General features: G+C 45.9%; 1 protein-coding gene across 2 annotated transcripts in view; it reads left to right on the forward strand.

Annotated features, from left to right (window-relative positions):
- Positions 1-21,992, forward strand: part of RTN1 (reticulon 1) — a 122,240-nt gene that overhangs the window by 37,001 nt on the left and 63,247 nt on the right. Inside the window, exon 1 of one of the 2 annotated variants that reach the window (XM_087747985.1) lies at positions 1,629-1,772. The exons of the other annotated variant lie outside the window; for it this stretch is intronic. Coding sequence (XP_087604111.1) covers positions 1,679-1,772 — 94 coding nt within the window. The 5' untranslated portion in view covers positions 1,629-1,678. Of the gene's footprint in view, positions 1-1,628; positions 1,773-21,992 lie in introns of those variants that run through there. 2 annotated transcript variants of the gene reach the window in all.

Raw genomic sequence — 21,992 nt, forward strand, 5'->3', positions numbered from 1 at the left:
TGTCTCCCACCAAAACCCTCATCACAAAGAGAGGGAAAATCACTGGGATTTCTTGGCTCAGAGGGGAAACCCAGCTGAGAGCTGAAAATAGAGGATGTGCCCTGACATTATAGGTATCTATAGATACACCTTTAAAAGCATAGCTGGATTTCTTCAGCTCAGTATATACTCAGTTGAGATATTTCCTATCCTTTGGAAGATATCTTCACTTCTTTCTCCATCCCTCTCCTTTCTCTATGCTAAAAAGGGTCATAGAGCATCTTTATCCCTAATACAGATATCACTGAAGGAGCACGTCCAACTTTACGGGCTTCCCTTCTTATTTTTGCCTTCAGACATCAGCTCACAGCAGTGTGATGAGTGGGTGCTAATTATGGAGAACTACATTTCGACAACAGAGCCTTACTGCTGGTGAATACAGAAAAATTGCTCATTAGAGCAGCGTGGTATTTAGTCAGATTGGCTTCCCTAGATATTAACATTCTGGCATTAATGCAGACTGGCAGTGTAATACTTGAATAAAATGATCTCAAGATAATATACGCAGGAGGACTTGTACAACTGTTGTCCAACCTGTGGGATTTGCTAGGCATTTCTGCCAGGAGCTCGCACATGCTGCTTCTGCAAAAAACCCCATCGTTGGATTTCAGTGACTTACATATATAATTTCTTGGTGCTTTTTTTATAAATAAGATGCACCTCCCAGGGCATGGTGCGTTGTGCATGTGATTTATTTAATGAAACATGCTGTGCTTGATTATTTTCCCAGACATCTGACTTTTAACCACGTTGTTTGGTATGACTATGCTGTGTCCATGATGCAGGTGGCATGGCTATCTGCTTGATGGCTCTCTGTGCACAGCGAGGTGTGTGCAATATTGAAGCCATCCTGCAAAATGCATTGTTTGTACCTATTGCACAGAATAACATGATAAAGGAAGCTCAGCAAAAGGTCTTGTTTGAACAAAAAAACACCCTGGAAGCTTTACGTGCCTTGTTTTAATGCAGGGAGACTAGGCTGGCAGAAGACTTTAGCACCAAGGTTTTCCCGTGCAGTTTTACAAGCAGCAAACACAGAGGCTGCGGTTTGGGTTCACAATGCTGCAAGCAGAGGTGCCTTTGCTTGGACATGGCTCCCTGGTGCTCTGTCTGCAGCAGCAGGGGCATCTCCAGCCTGGCTTCCTGCCTGGCTTTGCAGAGCTGCCCGCATCTCTCAAGCTGCCTGGGGAGAGCCAGCGGCTCTGCTGGGTGCATGGGCTGGTGCCTGCATCTGTGTGAGCTGCCACTGCAGAAGCCATAGCCACAGGGAATTCCTTGATCCCACGTCCTACCCACTTCCACCTCTGAGCTTACATCAGAAATAGCCGCTCCAGTAGGCTAATGTAAGAGATATAAACATACACAGAAAGGACATAACTGTTCAGCAGACAGCAGTACTCGTCTATCCACACATATGCCAGAGTTTCTTCTTCTGCAATCCTCTAGGCTCGCCTTTGACTTGAACACCAGCTTTTGCTAATTAGCTCAGCTTTATCTAATTAGCACCCAAATGAGAGTGCCTCCCTCAGCTGCCTCTGAGCTTGCAAAGAGCCCAGAGCTAAGGATTTATGTGGAGGAGGAAGGCAAAGGTTTTCCCTGGAGTTTGCATGGTGTGTCCTCACCTCTGTGCACTGTGAAGATGTGTGAGTGTCCCCTTGTACTGCTGTTACCCTGTTGGTTGATACAGAAGCTGGACAGTACCTGCACCAAATTGTCACTGTCTCATCTAACCTGTGAGTTTACTGTGTGTGTATTCGTTGGGGTTTTTTTGTTCTGGTGTTTTGTTCTGTTTTTTCCCCCATAAGTGGGGAAGTCTTTCCGGGAAGTGGTTGAGTCTCCATCCCTGGAGGTATTTAAAGAACAGATAGATACGGTGCTTGAAGACATGGTATAGATGGACTTGGCAGTGATAGGTTAATAGTTGGACTTGATGATCTTAAGGGTCTTTTCCAACCTTGATGATTTTATGATTCTATGATAATGGTCATGGTATTTTGCCCATAGTTTGCCTTGGGAAATAGAGTATGTCCTATATCCATATCTATTTTAGGACTCTGCTCTGTTGCCTGCTACCAGCTGGGGACATGGCTTGAAGGAGCAATGGTTTCATGTTATGAGAGGAAGCACTGGGTATTTCTAGGGAGCCTGTAACGGTGAGATCCTATATATGTTTATAACCCAGAATATTATGCTCTTAGGGACAGTAATCATCTCATCTGAATTTAGTATTTTAAAAGCTGGTATTCTGGTTTACCTTAATTGAATAAGATCTAATTGCAGACAATGGAGGATGAGGCACATCCTGAAAGCAAATTATTGTGTTTCCAATATTTATATTAAGTTACAAGGAATATACTTTTCCTTTGTGTTAGTTCTGCTCAGACTTACTTGGGTTTTGAGGGGCCAGTAGAGATTATATTATCTTAATGGTAAGCAAAATCCTGTTTGCTTAGTGCAGAGCAGTGGAAAGGAATTGGGATGTACACTTCTAGCTGCTTTAGGCACTTCAGCAGAAATGAGCAGAGCTCAACAAAGCAGTGATATTATTGCTGGATGCTTATGTTTGTGGATAGCAAATATTGTTGTTTCAAGCCAAAGTGCATCTGCATGGCTTCCTTTTTCCCAATGTTGTGTGAAGGGGAGACTGAAGTGAGCTCCCACTTCATTGCAGTAGGTGATGAATACCTGCAGTACAGTCATGTTAACCTTTATCATTTCATAAGTGTCTGTGTGGGGTTCATGCTTAGAGCTGGAACTGCTCAAGTCCTCCTGACTGGTGCAACCAAAGGAGGTTGTTCAATGGTGGTGTTGCATGCCCATGTTCAGGTACGTGCTCAGTAAAGGTTGCTGTGAGTAAGAACTCACGCAGAGCAAATCAGTCCTGCTCCTACTAGCAAAGGTCTTGCAGGACCCAGCTATTTACTGATGGAAACCCACTCATTTCAGTGGTCTGTCCAGATTAAAGTAGCTGAGGGTTACGTGTATTTTCTCCAAAATTAAAACAGGCAGACAGAACCACTGCTTGTCAGAAAAGCATGAGGATGAATTTCACATGGGTGGAAGCAAAGAAGATTTGGGAGCAGGAACACTTACAGATGCCTTTCTTACCATTGTGCATCTTGTGTTCATGCCTGTGAGGGTCTCTTAGCCCACAGCTGTCCAGCTCGAGCACTGGATCATTATCATCCTGATTGCTTAGTTGTGTTTCCACATGTGTGGTTTTTTGGGTGGGCTGATTAGCATGGTTTTAGCTAAATCCCAGTTTAAGAAAGAATGTGGGTCAGAACTGGTTCCAGATGGGAGTCCAGGACTCTGGTTCCACCCTATGTGTGCATTGGCCCCATCCCAGAAGGTTTTATGCCCTTGGACTCAGACACCCCTGGGTGGTCTCCTCCCACCACTCTGGGTGCGCGGTCTTAGGTGATGTGCTTCACAAATGCTGCTCCGCTGTGTGGTGCGGTGCTTGTGTTTACAGATATAACCAGAAAAGGCTAAAAAAAAAAAAGAGGCAACAACAACAAAAAAAACCCCAAAAAACAACAATAACTTTATGGCCTGAGATGGGTCAAGAGGAATCCCAGGGCAAGTGCTGGCTGGTGTCTCTGGACTTGTTTTTTGGTTTTTTTTTTTTTTTCTGTTAGTGCTGTGGCCTGGGTGAAAAGAGGGACAAGAGTACATAAATGTGACCCTTTAGCTCAAAGATGAGCAACTACTTGGTAAACCTGGCATAAGTATATGTCATTCCATGGTTTAGGGTTGGTTGTCTCTAAAGTGCTTCTCTTGTATTAAACAGCTCTTTGCTTCACAAGAGCTGGATGGTTGGTGGGTCAGACCTGGTTGTGAGAAACCACAGTGTGAGATTGCTGCTCCAGTGCCAGGTCTAAAGATCAAAAATGTTGTTGTCCCCCCCCTTCCCTTTCTCCTAGTTCACCTGAATATCAGGTGGCCTCAACTGTTCCTCTGCCTGCACTGATGGACAAACCTGTCTTCCTGGATTTAAGCCAATGCGCTAGAAATAGTGGGGAAGGATCATACTGGTTTTAGTGAGCTTGTCCTGGTAAGTAAAGAGGATAGAGGCTGGAGAGGAGTGCTGCAAGTAGATTTGGACCAGGCAAGGTGACTTGGAGGGGAGGCAGCCAGTACTTGTATTGGTGTTGTCCTGTGCTGCATCAAGCTGGTTGCGTGTTAAAGAAAGTAACACCCCTGTGTCTGTCCTGCATGCGCCGCTCGGGTATTACCAGGTAACACTCGGTGCTCTGAATGGTCTTTCACTGTGTTCAGTGTTTCTTCTGTTTTTGTTCTCTGGGGAGGTCCAAAACCATTTGCAAACCTGAAGCTCACCTCTGAGATTGAAGAGCAGGAGAACTTTCTCAGTCAAATAGTGTTTTCCATCCACTTTAATCTAATATTTAAAATGCAGCATAAAAGCTACAGTTTATGCGGTAGTACCGGGGAGTGAATTTTGTATTGATTTAAAAATCAGTCATTCTTAGCTTATGATTTTATGCATCAGAAAATGGCCTTAGCTTCAGTAGGAATGCTGTACATTATTAATACACATCATTAATTTATTCTTGGCATTGGGCTAGTAAAAGCACTTAATTCATTGCCCTGTCCTTAAAGTTGGACAAGTGAGATCTTAAGAAAATTGTGATGGGGAACAGAGCTGCGGTCCTACCCTTGAGTTCCTCAAACACCTCTTGCTTTGGGGGTCGCTTGCATCTCCAACAGGGTCAGTACAACAGCGGTGAGTCTGGAGGTGCTGAACTTGCCAGTGGGAAGCTGTAGGTCTGGTTTTGGCATCCAGGTCACCTGCACAGCAGCTGGAAAAGCCAAATAGGTGCTAAAGCAGCTCATTTGGGTTGCAGAGAAGGGATGGGGTGGGAATCTCCCCTTGCCTAGGACATCAGTGCGTTATCCTTGTATTCAGGAGGGCTGGGTACAACCTGCACCCTGGCAGGGTAAGTGCATGAGCCTGTGTGTGGAGATGAAAAGTGCTAGTGCTTCAGGCAGGCCTCCAAGGCAAAGGACCTCAATTTCAGTCCCTGTTCATATACTGGTTTATTTATAAGCTATTAAAGATGTATAAAGTGATTTTTGGAGCAGGCAGTGAAGCCTGTGTCTCTCTGCTTCCAAGTGCATGGTCTGACTGGATACAGACTCCTGCTTGCTTTCCTGCACGCTTTTTTGTGTCACATCTTCCCATGTTGGATGCTGTAGTTGTTCCATTGCTATAAAAATTGAACCTTAGTAAGATATGGTTTAGCTGAAGCGATAAGCAACACAACATATATTTTGTTTTGACTTTTTTTTTAAACCTGTAAGGAAATGCATACTGGTAAATCGCCACCCTTTCTGCTCAGGGTGTTTTGTGTGACACTTTCCACCAGAATTGCTGGCAGTTGTCTTCATGCTGACTGGAGATGGCTTGATCTGCTCTGCCAGCAAGTGGCACTCACTAATTTAAGAGCGTTATCGGTTCAACTTTTCCTTGCAAAAGATCAACAGTTTCAGCAGTAGATGCATATTCCTCCCTTCTAAAATTACTTTGCTGCTCACAGCCTGCTTGTTTATGACATCCTGAAAATGAGTTTCTCTTTCATTAGTTTGCAAATGCAATTAAAAGGAAAATGTAAGCAGAGGACCTGCCGCATCTGAATAGCGTACTTCTGTTTTACACAAATGTGTGATATTGTAGCAAGGCTACCTTTAAAAAACAAAACAAAACAAAAACAACAACAAAAAGCACTCCAGGGGCATCATGATTCTTCTGAGTTATTTGCTGAGGTCTGTTGTTTCACAGATATTGAGGTGTGACATCTGAGTTGAACTGATGGTGCTTTCAACTATCCTGTCCTTCTTGATGTTAGTTCAAGAAATACGGCATCATGACAGATGGCATTGTTTTAAGGGCCTGAAGAATGCACTGCGCAAAATACCAATGAATGCTGAACCTTAGAAAAGCCATTTTGTAAATTGGTCTTTTAAAGTCTTTTCAGTTTGCTGCAGGATCCTTAGGATCGCTTACAGCTGGACATACAACATCTAGAGCAGTGCTGCAGATGTGCCATTGGGAACAGCCAACGAGATCATTTTAAGCTCTTAGATACATGAGGGTGCACAAGGCAAATATAGAGTAATACCACCATGTGATTTTATTGTTGTAAAAGCAATTGTAGTAAAAGTTACGGTAATCCCTGGTGTTCTGCTCCAAAGCCCCTTGAAGTCTGCATAATGGCTCCATTGAATTTTAGCAGCCTTTGAATCAGGTTTCCCATTGTAGGATGGCACTGATCAAAACCTGGTGCTCCAAAGCTATCTTCAGAAATCTCTCTCACTGCTCTCTTCCTATTCTCCTGGCAGTTACAAACACTGACACAACCAGCATTTAGAAAGTTTTCTTAGATCTGCTGATGAAAAGGACTGTCTAAGAGCTAGATACTATTATTCTGCTGTCGTATGTCAGGTTAGTGGGTTACAAAGTCTGTGCTACAGTGAGGAGCTTGCTGCCTTGGATGTCTGCATGAACCCATTCACCTCCACTTTTAAGCTATGATGATGGAGTTTTCCTTTTGGGGAAAAAAACCCTATTGTTATCGCTCTTTGATGAAGCTCAATAAACTCTTCTCCAGTGCTGCTGCTGCTTTGTCTAAATGCATGAGCAATGCCCTTAAAGAGGTTTTTAAATTTTAAAACGTGCCTTTTTGAAGATCTTGGGCCTGTTCTGAATGTGGTGCTGCAGTAGATATGTGCACACCCCCAGCAGTGTTTCCTCCGTGGCTGTAAGGAGTCCTCCTGCTGAGTGCAGCCGCTTGTGCACAAGTAAAGGGACACACGGAAGGTGCCCATTTTGTGGGGTGAGCAGTGACTTGAGATGGCCGTTTGCTTCCTTGATCTCCCAGTGCAGCTTTAGGCATGTCATTTAAATTTTCAGTCTCATGGTTTCCCACCTGTAAAATGGGAAGAGTAACTGCTTTCCTGGACTGGTGCTGTACAGGGTCACTCTCACAGCAAGGATGCTCTGCCCAGTGAGTGCAGCACCAGATTGCTGGTGAGGAAGCAGGTTGGGGACTGTCCCTGCTCTGACATGCCTGGAGTGCTCCATGGTGTAGAAAAAGGGGATACAAACCTGGAGCACTGCCTCGTAGAGTTTCTACTTCACGCAAAACCGTCTGCGGCTCTCTGTATTGTGCGGTGCTTGAGCTGTTTTTGTGCAGCCTGATGGAATGCATTGCTGTCTGTATTTCCTTCACTGGACAGCAGACCGTTAGCTTTTTTTTAAACTGACTTTCTTGCTAGTGTTGCCAGTGACTTAGTGACACCTAGAAATGCATTTTCCAATGTAATTGTTCTGACAAACCCGATTGGGGAGCTCCCATCCTGCACTTAGCAGAGATGCAGCATCAGTTCAGCGTGGGCCTTCCTGAGGCTGAATTAAGAGCAGCGTGCCCCTGCTCTCAAGCAGAAATTCCTCTCCTTGTTTAATAATGTCTATGGGAAAATTCCCAGCACTAAGCACAGGCTTCCTGCCTGCATTTGTGTGGTTCAGATCCTCCCAGGGGGTCTTGTAGCTAGAATGTGTTTGTACCATTTCTGGGATAATTCCTGTAGAAACTTATTAATTCCTCCCTTGTTTTGTTCCTAGAGGGGATGGAGGTGAGCTGACTGAAAGCTTTAGCTAAGTAGAAACAATTCAGACTGGCTTCATTGAATTTTCAGTTAGGTCTCAAATATGTGAATACCTGCAAAACGGAGATCTCCTTCCTAAAAATCACTATAGGTAAAAATACAGTGCATAGCAGACCTTGGCTCTCAGTTTGCTGCAATCATGCAGCTAGGTGTGGAGAGAAGGTTAGGTATATGGGGAATGGCCCATGATCAGCTAAATACTGTGCTGACCTGTGCCCCTACAGAGACACCCAAGCCTATAGCATCTGCTTTTTTATGTTAAAGACCTGCTGGTTACATAGGTCTGTGGAAAAATATATCCCCAGCCTGTCTGCACTGCAAGCAGAGACCATGGGGGCTGCTGCTTTGGAGGACAGTATAGATGAGACGATCCTGTGACTAGTTCGTTATTTACAGCTTCTCAGAGCACAGCAGACAGCATGTAATTAGAACAATGGGCTCTGATGTTAGAGACAGAAGGGACAACCTTGTTGATCAGTGTGTCAGAAAGGTAAGAAAGTACATGTCTGATGGGCTCTAGAGAGAGGAGATGATGCTTTTGGAGAGGGAAGCAGGATGTATTTGCGTCTTGCTTCCATTATGGATGGAAGAGAAAATACTGCATTAATGGGAAGGTATTGAACAGCCACTAACTGAAGCTTTTTAAGCTGAAAGGGTTAGGAAGAGAATTGGCCAAAGAGATTTCTGGGAATGGGGAATGCTGAATTTGAACCCACTCTGGAACATAGAAGACAAAGGACTGGGGAGCTTAGCATTTAACCTGTCCTGAGTTAAATAATCTTGATGGGGAAAATGGGCTTCCGTTCCATGGTTTGAAGTGCTGAAATCCAGGGATGGTAATAAAATAGGCAGCACCCAGAAGATGAGGGTAAGTAAGCCCAGAGCTTATGCACCCAGCAGAACTGAGGGCCTGATTTCCAGTTGCCTGTGCCCTGGATCTCATCAGGGTGCTGAAGTGACTCTCCTGGAGGTGGGCCAGGCTTCTTTAGCACCTCCTGAAGTCTGGGACATGAAAGCTGGCAAGAAACACAGCCCACAGCTTGCTGGTTATGGTACCGTGCTGGGTGGTGGGAGACCCCAGCCAGCTGCTGTTGGTTTGGAGCTAGATATGGGCTGGGGATCTTGTCATGGCTGCTGGTGAAATACTGTCCGATACGAAAGTTTATCCTGAGAAGTATTTAACAAAATCTGGCTGTAAATGTCACACTGATCCCCTTTGCTCTCTGGTGCAAGTGGGGTGGAAGGGAGCAGGGGTTGGGGGAGTGTCTACAATCCCAGTGCAGCAGTGGATGGGCTCCCTGGATCTCCCAGACATGTTGTGAAGGTGGCAGCAGGCCATGTCCCCTTGGGGTGAATGTCCCCCTCTGAACCCTGCAGAGGTGTGTGGCTGCACGCAGCTTGGTTCAAGGGGCAGGAGCCAGGCAGGCAGCCCCTGCTGCTGCCTCTGCGCCACGTCCTCCTTGCCCGAGAGCTGGCAAAGTCAACTTCTTCTCCACATGCCTGGGGAGGTGATGCTGGGGTCACTGGGCCCTTCCCTGCAAATTAGGCTTGTGGCTTTGCCAGAAATGACATCATTTGTTAGGCAGATTTCTTCATTAGGAAGCTTTCTAATCTCAGACATGAGCGACACAGAAACCCTCCCCACCCCCTGAGCACTGAGAAAGCTGAGCTGCATTGCCAGTCTCTGCAGTATGCTTTGCTTATTTATCATTTATGGCATCATGTTTGTTTTATGACAAATGAACTTAATCACGATTTTCACAGTGGAATACACAGGAAAATACCCAGGATAACCATAGCTGCAGGTATAGAGAACCAAACTTAATTTAGAAAGGATATACAGGGGCAGTCTAAGTAGCTGAAGAATTGAATTAATCTAATAAAAACTCAGCTATATATAATTCTTCATGCTGGAACAATAGCCTCATGAGATAGGATGGTGCTCAGATTCTGCATTAAACTTTTTTCTTGTATGCTTAATGCTGAACAAAATCATTATCGTTATTTGTTGCCGAAAAGTGCATTTGGGTGTTGGTAATATTCCTCCCCCCCCGCAATGTTGCAAACTGGAGGAGGGTAGGAATTGCAGATCATTTATTAATGCTCTGCTCCATTGTGGTCTTAATCTCAAACAGATGGGCCAGGATGCTCTGGCTAAAATTCAGTGTGAGCACGATGACTTGCACAGAGTTTTTCATTTCAAGTATGGTGATGCAGGGGCTGGGCCAGGGCACTGAGTGTGGTGGTCATCTAGAATTACGATTCCAGTAATTTTAGAGGCTGAGAATTAATCATTTCAGCTTGGGAGAGAAAGGGGTATGCATGTAGGTGTGTGTGCACACGTATGCATGCATAAATATGGATGTGCTTTGGAGTAGTTTGGTTTTGATTCTTTGCTACGGTATTTACTGTGTGGCTGTGCTTGCCAGGGAAACTCTGGTAACTGCTTGCTTGACCCTGACAGTGCTGTATGCTTCCAATTTCTGTATAATTGCTGACGCTTATCAGTATTTTTCTTCCTCTCGTGATACCAGAGCAGATATTATGATGGTTGAACCAGGAAGAATAATGCTTCGGAAACTAACCTACTGCTATCAGTGTGTTTTCATGGTATTGCAGCCAAACGAAATAATGGTGTGGGCTGTCTGAACTGCACTAAAATGCATTTCTGTGTGTAGAAACATTAAAGAGTGGCTTAAAGTGCATACCACTAAAGAAGAATTTAGGACAGAAAATAGAAGAAACTTCCCAGAGCATGGCACCAGGCGTCCTAGACTCTCCATGAGATTTAGTGTCAGGGAGTGGAGAGCTTTCCTTAGGAGACTAGAGACAGTAATTTTTTCAGTCTAGCAAAATGAGAGCTGCAAGGGAATGATTGCTTCCTATAAATATTTTCAAGGGGCAAAAGCTGATGCTGACAGAAGAACTAATGGGTGTAGGTTGGTGATGAATAAATTTAGGCTGGAAATTTAGGAGACTCCTAAACACCAGAGCAGTCATGTCATGCAACAGTTTTCTAATGGGTGTAAGGAGTCAAAAGTCAGATTGCTTTTTAAAACAGAGGTTGATGTCCTGAAAAGAGCCCTGTGACAGCATTCACCATTGGGGAAGGGGATGGCTCTGCTTAGTGATCCAAACATTCCTCACAGCTTTACATTGTATTGAAAACTGGCTCCTTTGCCCATGAAGTGTCCTTAAAATGTGTTGGAAAGCAGCAGGCTGCTGTGTGACTGAGCAGCTTGGCTCCAAAATTCTGACTCCTTGGTGTTGTAGCTGGAGATAAATAGGATGGCCTTGTCTCATTTGATAACCCCAAAAAGTGTGGTCAAGAAGCAAGGTCATGGAGATGCAAGTCATGGTGGGGCTGGAGAGGGCAGGGTCTTACAGTGTATCACCTTGTGGTGTGCAAGCCCTACCCCCTTGCACATCTGGGAGGCATTTACCCTGCTTCCATTATCCCCTTTGAACAGGCTGTCATTCCCTTCCAGCAACATGGGTAACTTTGGACCTCTGCCAAGTGGTGATAGGAAACAGGTTTATTTCTGAGGGCTGAAGTGCTGATGAGCAGAAGGGACCTTCAGCCGTTTCCAAGGCTGGCAGCAAGCCTCAGGTCTGAGATATCCAGACTCTTTAGGTGTGGTGTCAAGGCAGACTGTGTTTGAAAGTCTGCAACAGAGAGATCTCCCACATCTCAAATCCATAAGGGTTTTGTTTCTGTGTTGCCCATGCTCTACATGGTTTTGCATGGGATGGATGACAGATGAGTACCACAGGAGAGACTGATTCCCGTCTGGATGCTTGCGTATTCTCCACTTTCTGCCTATGCATGATCCATTGAATTCACCAAGAGTGTGTTCCTCCAACCCTCAAGCAGCACTTCTGCATCTTCACAGCCTCTGCTGCTGAGCCACAGCCCTGCCTGGAGTTTAGTGCTGCTGCTGCATTTCCACCCAGCTTCACCCTCCTGACATCTCCCTGCATCTCTGGCACACTCCTCTGGCCACAGGACACAGCCCAACCTGCTAACTTCGTTAAAGCCATCTCTGCTGCAGTGAGGACCTCTGGGGCTCCAATCCCAGAGACTTCGGGAATGGACCAGAATTGGGAAGCCTACCAATTTTTAAGCAAGCTCTTTCTTCTGAAAGAGCAGTGAAGGGATTTCTGACCCTCACATCAGTTTAATGGGTATAAACTGTGCAGGCACTCAGACTTTGATGCACATTACCAATATTTTTAGTGTCTGGACTCTCAGGAGGATGTATCTCTGTCAGCCCAACTGCCGTAAGAGGCAGTTGAGGAAAGTCAGATTGCAGATGGACAGAAGTCTTATTTTGTTTTTACCTCTCATGAAAGTGAAGCCTCCAGTGCCAAAACGTATCTGTGTCCTACTTCATACACTTCCACGTGGATAAGGCTGCATAATTTAGGTAATCAGTAAAATATGGCAGCCAAAGGGAAGGAATGTGTGGGTAAACAGATAATCAAAAGATGGTTGTATGAGTGCTGCCAAACCTTGGTTTAGCTCCTGTGTCTCAGCTTGTGGCTGTCCCCAGCCACCTCCCAGGGAGGGGGACAGATGCTTTTCAAAACAGGCTGAATGTACAGTATAGTATGGTCAAATTGCACATGGCCCGGCAGGGGTCATGGGGGGTAGAAATGGCTTTGTGCGTCTCCATGTGCTACTGTTCCATGCAGAGGCACTCTCCCAATGTGGAGTTAGAGCAGCCTTGAGGCAGGGCTAAGGTATGTCAGCCTCAACCAGCCCTAAGAGGAAGAAACTGGAGCTGATCTTTGGTCAGACTCAATCCATGCCTGCCTTGTTGCCCTACCCAAGAAGGGATCAGTGGCTTATACTAACTTCTGGGTTCTTCCTCCTATAACTGGATAGACTGATCTCAGCTGATGCTTATAGTGAGGGGCAGAGCAGCTGTAATGTGCAGGGAACAGGACACAGCAGCTTATTTGATGGATTCAAGCACAGAGATGACACTGGGGGGAAGGCTTAGCCTTAAATCAGCACATTTCTGCCTTAAGCTAATCCCCTCCCTGCCCAGTGCTTCACACTGCAGCTGTGTTAGCCAGCAATATCCCAGCCCTGCTGATGAGGATGACAGTGCAACAGCACAGAGCAAAGCCTCCTGCCTCTCTGCTCCGCCCAAGGTCCTCACACCTGATGTGGAACAAAAATAATGTCAGACTGGTGCTGCTGAACTTGTTGCAGGCTCTCATCCAGCAGACTAGTGTAGAGGGCACGGAATGGCCATGGTGCAAGGAGCTCCCTTGGTCCAGGCAGTGGGACCTGTACAACACCTCAGATGTTGACTGTGTTCCTCTGCTTTCATGTATGTATTGTTGCTCATGCCCTTTGCTGCTCCAGACTGGAAAAGCTCCTTCCCTGCAGCAAGGCAGATGAAATGCCCAAACCATGCAGGGCTCACGGCCACCACCACCTCCTTGTTCACTCCCAAACATCCTCTTCTTCGGGGCTGTGTGCACATCTGAGAATAGCTCCTTGCCACAGCCTCCTCCGCAGGAACGGAGTTATTTATTCATAGGCGTTGGGTTTGCTCTGATAGTCTTTCTGAATTTATTCTAAAAAGAGATTTGCCTTGTGCCTGGGAAGTGCCTGGCCCTTCCTCCAAAATGGAAGCGAGAAAAGCTGCTAGCGTGTTTTTGTACATGGTTAAAAATAGTGTCCCAGAAATGTATGATGGATAAACATGAATGAGGGAAGTGTAGGTTGAATGTAGTAACCTTGAGACTGCACATACAGACAGGTATGTGTGTCTATCCTAGCACTTCTAAAATTTCTTCTGTCTCTTCTCACCCATTTTATACTTCAGTCTCTGCCTTCTTCTCTACCTCTCTTGTCCTTTATTCCCATCACTTTGTTTTAATTCTTCTGCATCACTCTTCTTTCATTTAATTCTCACTCTGCTCTGCCTATCTCTCTCTCCCTCCCCCCATCAGTGTCCTTTGGACCCTCTGCTTTCCGCCCTGCTCCCACACACCCCATCTTTTCCCTCTCTCCCAATACCTTTCCCTGTTCTTAGCACTGAGCTTTCTTTTCCCCCCTGTTCTCCCTCTTGTCTCTGCATCCTTTTCACTTCCTCAGCTGTTTCCTTCTCATCATCACAAGCCAAACTGCTGGGGATGCTCTGCCTATGTAGCCCCTGAGGCAGGCAGCTACCAAAGATCTCTGGTGCAGTTTAGCCACTTGGTACAGAGATGGCCAAAACCTACACGTGAGGTTAAAAGCTGACTTGAGAGCTAGCTGAAAGATGTAGAGACTGGGTAAACTGGGCTGGGGGGGATGAAGCATGTTGCATCACGGTGGCCACCTGTGGTTAGGATGGAAAAGCCATTTCTGCTCTCCCCCTTTTGAAGACTAATCTGACCTTGGTCTGCAGCTTGGGTGAGACCCACCTGGAGATACCTCGAGGCAGGTCAAGGCAGGAGATAGGGGCTCTCGATCCCCAAATCTGGGGCCCTGACCTGGGTTGCCAACACAGCCTTTGGCTTGGGAACAGGGATGGCAGCCAAGGGAGGTATTTCATTGCATCCTGGGTGTGCAGACAAATATCACGCTGGAATGGCTGTTTACACTTGTCATCTTGGTCAAAAGCCGGCATAAAATCCTTAAGCCTTTCTCTGATGTATTTAAGTGGATGAAAACACTAAAAATGAAGAGTCTGCCCACATGTTATGAATGCCTTACAGTGACAGACCTGAATGTTTATCCACGTGAAGGCCCTTTTGTGCTGCAAAACAGTGTTAAATGGCTTCAGGGTAAGTGGAAGTTGAGCCACTAAGAGTATAAATAGCCTGTTGGAAATATTTTTCATGCTGTCTCCCATCCTCAACTTCCTTTGTCTCTCCTGTTTCCGGTTTTTAAAGGAGGAAAACATTAGTTATTGTTTTCAGGCTATTTCAGATCAAGCTGAGCTGGGAGGTGCGTGGACCTCGGAAGCTATTTTTGTGTTACAGCCCCATGGCTTATGTGGATATCTGCTGGCCTCATGGGCAGTAAGAGATGCAGCACCCGAGCCATGTGGCATTTAGATAAGAAGACATCAAATGCTATTTTAAACTTCCTGAAATTTCTAATTTATTGTGGAAAGCCATTGCCTAATAAATTAGTTGTATTTAACTGCTGAAACCCAGTTTTCCTCTTGGAAGAGGAGTTTAGTGGAAGAATGTAGTGACTTGTGTTTTAGGGCAAGGTGCAGCCTGGTTCTTCCTCTGTCCAGTCCTCTTGGTCCATCCTCAGCTGTATACTAGCTTAATTTCATGTTTGCTGAGGAATGTGCACTGTTCTAACAATTAACATCAGGAAAAAAAATGTTGATGCTTCTTCTTAAGCGAAAGGGAAATGTTCAGGAAGGTCTGCTGCAAAATTTAATCTCTGCAGGGTCATGCTCTAAATTCTTGTGAACAATGGAGGGGAAAGGGGCTCAGATTTTCCTTGTTTGCCTAGGCTAACAAAAATACCTGTTGTCTGCATTTAAAGCATATTTTGTTCATTCGCTTCTGGAAAATGTGTAAGCAAGTTGCTGTGAAGAAGCAGCTTTAAACAGCAGCTGCTTTGAACAAGCTGGGCCATTTGGAAGTGGGGTGCACATTGCTTTTTGCACTCTGCAGCTCAGTGCTGCAACTGGTAGCGCTGGGGCAAGACAGGGCGTGGTTAATCCACTGCCTGGATCATTTGCTGTTGGGAGCTGTGGGGAATGGAAAGTTGTGCAGGTGAAGATGGCTCTTGCCCCTGCTGCACAACTCCTTCCAATATATGGGATCTGGGGACAGGGATTTCTAATAATACTCAATAGGATGTTACTATAGCAACTACATGATGTGGTGAATAATTTCATGGGCTCAAATCCAAAACGCTGGGAGCTAAGATGGGTCTGAGTGTGATTTAGGACTGTCTGTGAACTTCGGTTGTATGGGTGCTATGCTGAGGTGGTTGGACTTGGGAAGAAGATAAAAGATGCCTTACTCACTCTGAAGGGAACTGCAGCCTGTTAGGTGCAGCTGGGGTGGGGTAAGGAAAATGAAGGCCACCCTGCAGATTCTCCCTGCATGCACCATGTTGTGTGTGCTTCCGTGAGGGACCCTGATGCACAGCGTTTCCCTTTGAATATCAAAGTTTGCTGTAAACCAGATCTGACATTTAGCTTCAGGTCAAATTAAATTGATTTGACCTAAATGATTTTTATTGGTTTGTTTTCGTGTTTCACTTAAAAAAATCATTAAAAAAAGAAAAATCTGTTACAGCTCAGTTCCAAGCAGAATTACTTCCCTTTAATTTTCTCTCTTGCCAAACTGAAGAGTTTCTTGTTTGCCCAGATTTCATCGGAAGTGCTAATGTACAAGAGGCAAAACTGGGCTATTAACAGTGGCGCCAGAAAAAGGCATCTGGAACCCCCTCCCAAGGCAAAGCTGGAGTTCATTCCCTGCTAAGCCCCATCCAGATGTGCTGTAATGGGGAGACAGTATATGGGCACACCCTGTGCTCCCTATTCCAATCCTCTGCCCTTTTCCATCAAGAAATACACCTTGACATGTAGCCTAATTTTATATCTTCAAACCATTGCTCTTTTTCCGCCCATCCTCTAAGACTGTGACTAATTCTCTCCCTTCACTTACACGGGTACCTTGAGAGTATTTATAGACTGTGATCCTGCTCTCCCCCTCCCTTCCCCCCTCCATACAATATAAATTTATATCTCCGTTATTTCCTCCTCCAGACTGGTCCCAGATGTCCTGCCCTCCAGTACTTGTGCCACCAGCATCTTCTATAGCTTCTCTACACCTTTCTGTGCTTTTCCTAAATGAGGGAAAACAAACCACAAAAATACCTGGCTCTTGGTTCATCTGTACCAGAGGACAAGGTACAGATGAGTAGTGGGAGTCTCTTCTCCTTGCCCTGCCAATCCTTGTATGGGACCTTCTTTGTTTTCCATTGCAGGTTTAGTCCATGAGCTCTTAATTCTTTTGCTGTCTGTTCCTGGGCTGCCTCTTGCCTCCTTTCACGTCCTGCCTAGGTACTTAGTCATCCTTATTCTGCAGCACTGCGTACACCCTTGCACTCGGGGCTTCTGCCCAAGGGGAATTATGCTACATCCCTGAGTGTGAATGATTAGCCGGTATCTGATACTGCATGTGAAGAACTCGCTCCAGGACATCTTAGTGTCTTAATTCCCTTGTTATTCTTTTTTATGCATTTGAATGATTTCCTGTATGTATATTGAGTTGATTACCAGAGAGGACTGAATGCCGAAAATACAAGAGAAAGTGAAATTTCCCATACTCACTACTTTTCCTTTGCTTCCTAACACCAAGCTTATAGCCAAGGTGGCTATTAGACTTTTTTTTTTTAAGCACAATGTAATGCTTAATCTTAGCTAGTAGTCATGCTCTTCCAAATGCCCTCTGGTTCACTCACTGCAGTCGACTCTCAAAATGGGCTTTTCCCAGGGGACATATTGCTTCACTTGCCCTGAAGTTTTCTGGATGTCCCCTTCTGTCTTTGAAAACGCAGCAGGAAAACTGCTTGCCATATTTTGTTTTTTTCTCTTTAGCCATGTGTATCATTTTGGCAAAAGTCTGTAGGTGAATCAGCAATATCTGCAGAGACGTCCTGTTCAGAACTTTATCTAGAAGCTGCTTTCTTCTCAGATGAAGCACTGTACCTGATGTATCTGCTAGCATGGAAAGGTCCTTGTTCGTGATTATAGCTGCAAGTCTGACTGTTGTGTAGCTGTCTTCCAAAAGTAGCTCATGCTAGAGCCTGAAGCAGGAGAGCTGCTGTGGAGGTCATGTATTTATCCTGTCCCCCCAAGGAGGAGCACCTCTACTGACAGCATTTGAAAGTAACTTGCATAACTACTCTTAAAAACGTTCAGTAGTTTAGGATCTGAAGCCTCCCTGGGCTGAATAGGAAACTATTTCAGTGCTTTCTGCCTCTTCTAAGGTCAGGATGGCAGCAAAGTCGGAGACTTTCAGGTTTGGAGTCTTGGATGTTTCACTGGGGGAAGGGACATTCTTTGGAGGAAAACGGACATCCCTGTGATTGAAAAGCTAAGTTTCATTACAGCTTTTAATAGAAATCTTCCAGCAGATGTGGGTGAGGCAGTGATGTGCAATAATCACTCCACAAGAACTGCTTCAGCGGCACCGTTGGCACACGGATGGGAGGTCGGCAGAGGACGAGAGCAAGGGGAGAGGTCTCTGCTCCTGCCTTTCACTGCAGCTTCCACAATTACTTCGCAGCTGACCCTTCCCATGTGGCAGAGACTCTAGGGGAAGCTGCACCAGGCATCATGATCTGCGTAATTATCCTCAGATTTTCCCTGGCGAAGCCAAACGCCAGGCTGTGCTGCTGAATGCAGAGAAGCGCCCATCAGAGAGGCTGGTCCTGGCGCTGCTGTCAAGCTGCTGCCCCCCTCCTGCTTTAATAACACAATAATTCCAGCAAATGGCTGGTTTGAATCAAGGTGGTTCTGCCGCAACCTCAAAAGCTTTCTGTAGTGCAGGCTTTAAATCTGCAAAAGACTGTGATTTAGCCACCAACTCTGACTGCGGGGAGCTGGGTCCCCTTGCAAACAGCAGAGGAATGACTTTGCCTTGGCTTTCCTCTGCCCTTCCAGAAAAGCACTGATCGGCGGCTGCCTGCCCTAGAGCAAAGCAATTGCCTCCATCCCTGCCCTGCTGGCTGCAGCAGGGCAGAAGAGCGCCAGGGCCAAAGATACCCATGTCCTAGGTTTCCTTATCCCCTGAAACAGTGTGTGAGTCTGCAGCCCATGGGGCTGCCTGCACGGTGTGCACGTACAGAGGGGAGAGGAGCTGCTCCTTTCCCCCCAGCTTGGGGGTATCCAGGAATGAGGAGCTTGTGGGTGACATCCAAGGTGCTCTGTGAAAGGTGCCCAAAGACAAGCCAGCCTGTTGACCAGGCCCCAGCTCACCACAGAGGTCCCACATCACCTTTGCAAGCCTTCAGGCTTTGCAAACGAAAAGAGATGGAGAGCTGCAGAGTAAGAAAGGAGCAAGAGCTTCTCTTGAGCTTTCAGGGAGGACAGTCCAACTAACCTGTGTTCCTTAAAATCTTAATTATGCCTCTGCTCAAAGTACAGACTTCAGACTTGCTGGCTGGTCTCCTGGGTGGGTGAATATTTTTGGTGTCACGTATTCACAGTCAAGGGATGGAGTGGCTTGTAGTTGTATCAGTTCTTCACTGAAGTAGTGTGAAGGGTGGGATAGGTCTCTAAAAACATCCTTCAGGGAAGTGAGATGACTGGGGAGGATTTTTCCTGTCTCTGTGTGGAGTAAACTCATCTTTTACAGGGGAGGAGACATAGTGGCAGGTAAATAAAGGAGACACCTTGAAGGAAAGGACATTTATAACATTGGTTATAGCACATATGGCCCGATCCTCCTTAAGCAGAAGCTGGAGCCAGCAGGTTGATGCTGATTTATGACTGCAGTGGCTCTGCCCCACATTCTGCGCTACTTTGAGAGGTTTAACTTTTAATATACTTTTGAAAACTTTTTTATTGATTTTCAGATGCACCTTTGGTGCCCCCACCTTCTGGAAATAGAGGGAAATCACTTAACATGCAAGTAAACCAAATTAGTGCTTGGATGAGAGCCTGCTGCCTCACCTGCCTCAGCAGAACCTCTGTGGTTTTTTTAATCTTTTCTGATGCTGCTCATATTTCCTCACTCCTCCTTGATGTTATATATTCTGGATCCTACTTGGTGCTATACAGGATCTTTTCTCCTAATGGTTCTATTACTGCCAATAAAGGTGGTCACCAGGAGCCAGCGTACACTGGTTCTCCAGTCTTCCTGGTGCAGGTCATGCTGTGATGGGAAAATCTTGGGTGAAACGAGAGTTAGATTTTGAGCTCTGTCTCTTTGCCTGCATCAGCCTCGTGCCGCCGTGTCCTCTCTGACCTAGATTCCCCTGCTGTCCCTTGGGCATTAGATTTGATCCTGATTTGTGGCTGGTAATGCCTGTCTTCAGACTCTATTGTTGGCTCCCAGGGCCTCATACTTCCTTCCCTGGTGACAGTTTTATGCAGGTGTAACTCTAATACTGTTGGTGGGGTTGCTCCTGATTTACCCCAGCCCTCAGTGCCTGACAGCTGGTTTTCTCCCTGAATTACCATGCCTGACACATTGCTGTAAGTGTTATGCATTGTCACAAAATTAATTTTCCCCTGGAGAGCCCTCAGTGATTTCAGCTGAACTTCATTGCAATTGTTGCCCTGTCTCCCTGGAAGATTCATGCCGCTGGGGTGGCTTTGACCCTGGGGGATAGAGAGCCAAGCCCGAGTGCAAGGTGACCCTTTCTTCCCTTTTTTCTCATTTTTTTTAATAGCTGGATTTCTATGAGATGTTGCAGTCAGGTATGAGTGGCATAGAGAACTCAGCAGTCCCTCTAGATGCATATCAAACGCTTACTCAAAGACTCGTATATCAGCGGAAGCCCTTCTCCACGCTGGCTTTTACCTCCCTGCTGCTGAGCCCTCTCTCCCCAGGTGTGGAAGAGCCTGAAGCTGTAGGACAATGATTTCTGTCCCAAGTTTATAGCAGCATCAAAAGCAGCTGGCATTGGCATGTCTCTTTTTTTCCAGGCTGAGTTTGAAACTGCAGCCGCGTGGCTGTGGATTTCCTTACAGCAATCGTGCGAAGCTGAATTTATAAGTAACTGGGACCCAGAAAGGGTGGGTCTGGATGTGCAGGAGGTGCCTGTGGCAGAGGCCTGGGGTGGAGGCTGGGCAGGGGAAGAGGGTGTTTCTGCAGCAGTTATTGAAAGACAACCTGTTTGAGTTTGGAGAGTGACTGACTGCTTTGTAGCAGTCTGAGGGTGGAAACGGTGAATAGCTGAAGTTCCTAAATCATGTTTGAAATGGGATTTAGGTATTTTAGAACTTAAATGAGACTCAGCCAAACGCATCCAGATTTTGTGAGATACTTTGGTGTCTAGTGCTCTAAAGGGAGTTGGACCCTGTTTCAAGTCATTGAAAAGCATGATTTAGGTGCAAATTCACTTAGCGCTTGGAGTATTTTTGTTGTGGGACTCGGTGGAGTTTGATCATTCCAGGGGAAATGTGACTACAGTGAAATAAGAACAAATTATTCTCATAAGTGGGGTTTAATTATTCTTAGCAAAGTGCATTTGATAGCATTTTAGGCAGTACCTTAGTGTTGCTGAACCCTGCTGACCAGTCATGATACTCCTGATGATACTATCACAGGAGTTAAAACCTGCTTTTTTCCTGAACCAGATATTTGTTAAAACTTACTAAATGATATTTGTAGCCTTGTCAGATAATTATGAAGATCTGCTGCAGCTACACTTCTAACAGGAGCATTTGCAACTTTATGTGTGTTTTAAACCATTCTTGTGCTCCTCTCAAGGCACTTTTTTCAGTGTTCATGATTTTTCATTCTGTCTAGAGGGCTGTAACAGGCCTTATACCAGGGTTTTACTGCCAGGTCAGATCAGAGCTTTCTGAGACCATTTATTGAAGCAGAAAGCCTGGAGGGCATGTGGGGGTGGGAACTGCTGAATCATTTACTATGGGTTCACTTTGCACACCAGCTGGCTGGCTTTGGAGAACCTGCTGAGCATCCCGTCAGATGCCGCAAGCTCTGTGGATGTCCAGGAGAGCTGAGGATACTTAGCATCACCAAACCAAGCCCTGCACCTCTGTTTGACTTGGCTTGGTCTGGGGTGCACCATGACACCCAGAGTGCCTATTGAGTGGCAGAGAAAAGGTGGACCCTGGTACCTTTTCAGAGCAGTGCTGGCAGGGAGATGATAGCTGTTGTGGTGCAGTCCACAACAAAAAAAAGATGCTGTTAATAGCTTCTGGGGATGATGGTGCCTGCAGCACAGTACATCCTGTGTTCCCCAGAGTGGATCTGCTTTAATTTTATTAAAGGCTCATCAGTGTTTCCTACACATCCCTCCTGCAGACGGGGCTGTAGTGCTCAGCAGCTGAGCCAGGGCCTGATTTGTGTCCACATGGTTTTTGGAAGAAACCAGAAGTCAGCTGAGGCAACAGAAGAAACCCCTAGGCAGGGTCTTGGGAAGCCACATGGAATGACTATGCTTTTGTGTAACATGATGGTGTCCTGGCACCAGTTGCTGGGGGAAGTGTCTCAACCATGCAGCCCCCAGACTGAAGCTTCCAAAAGTCTTAGGGCCTCCAGGGGCTGGATCCTGAAAGCAATTTGTCCCCCTCTCCAGTCTC

The sequence above is a fragment of the Nipponia nippon genome, unplaced genomic scaffold (assembly GCF_047370975.1).
Source record: "Nipponia nippon isolate SJK-2023a ecotype South Korea unplaced genomic scaffold, ASM4737097v1 scaffold_11, whole genome shotgun sequence".
NCBI classification, from domain to species: Eukaryota; Metazoa; Chordata; class Aves; order Pelecaniformes; family Threskiornithidae; genus Nipponia; species Nipponia nippon.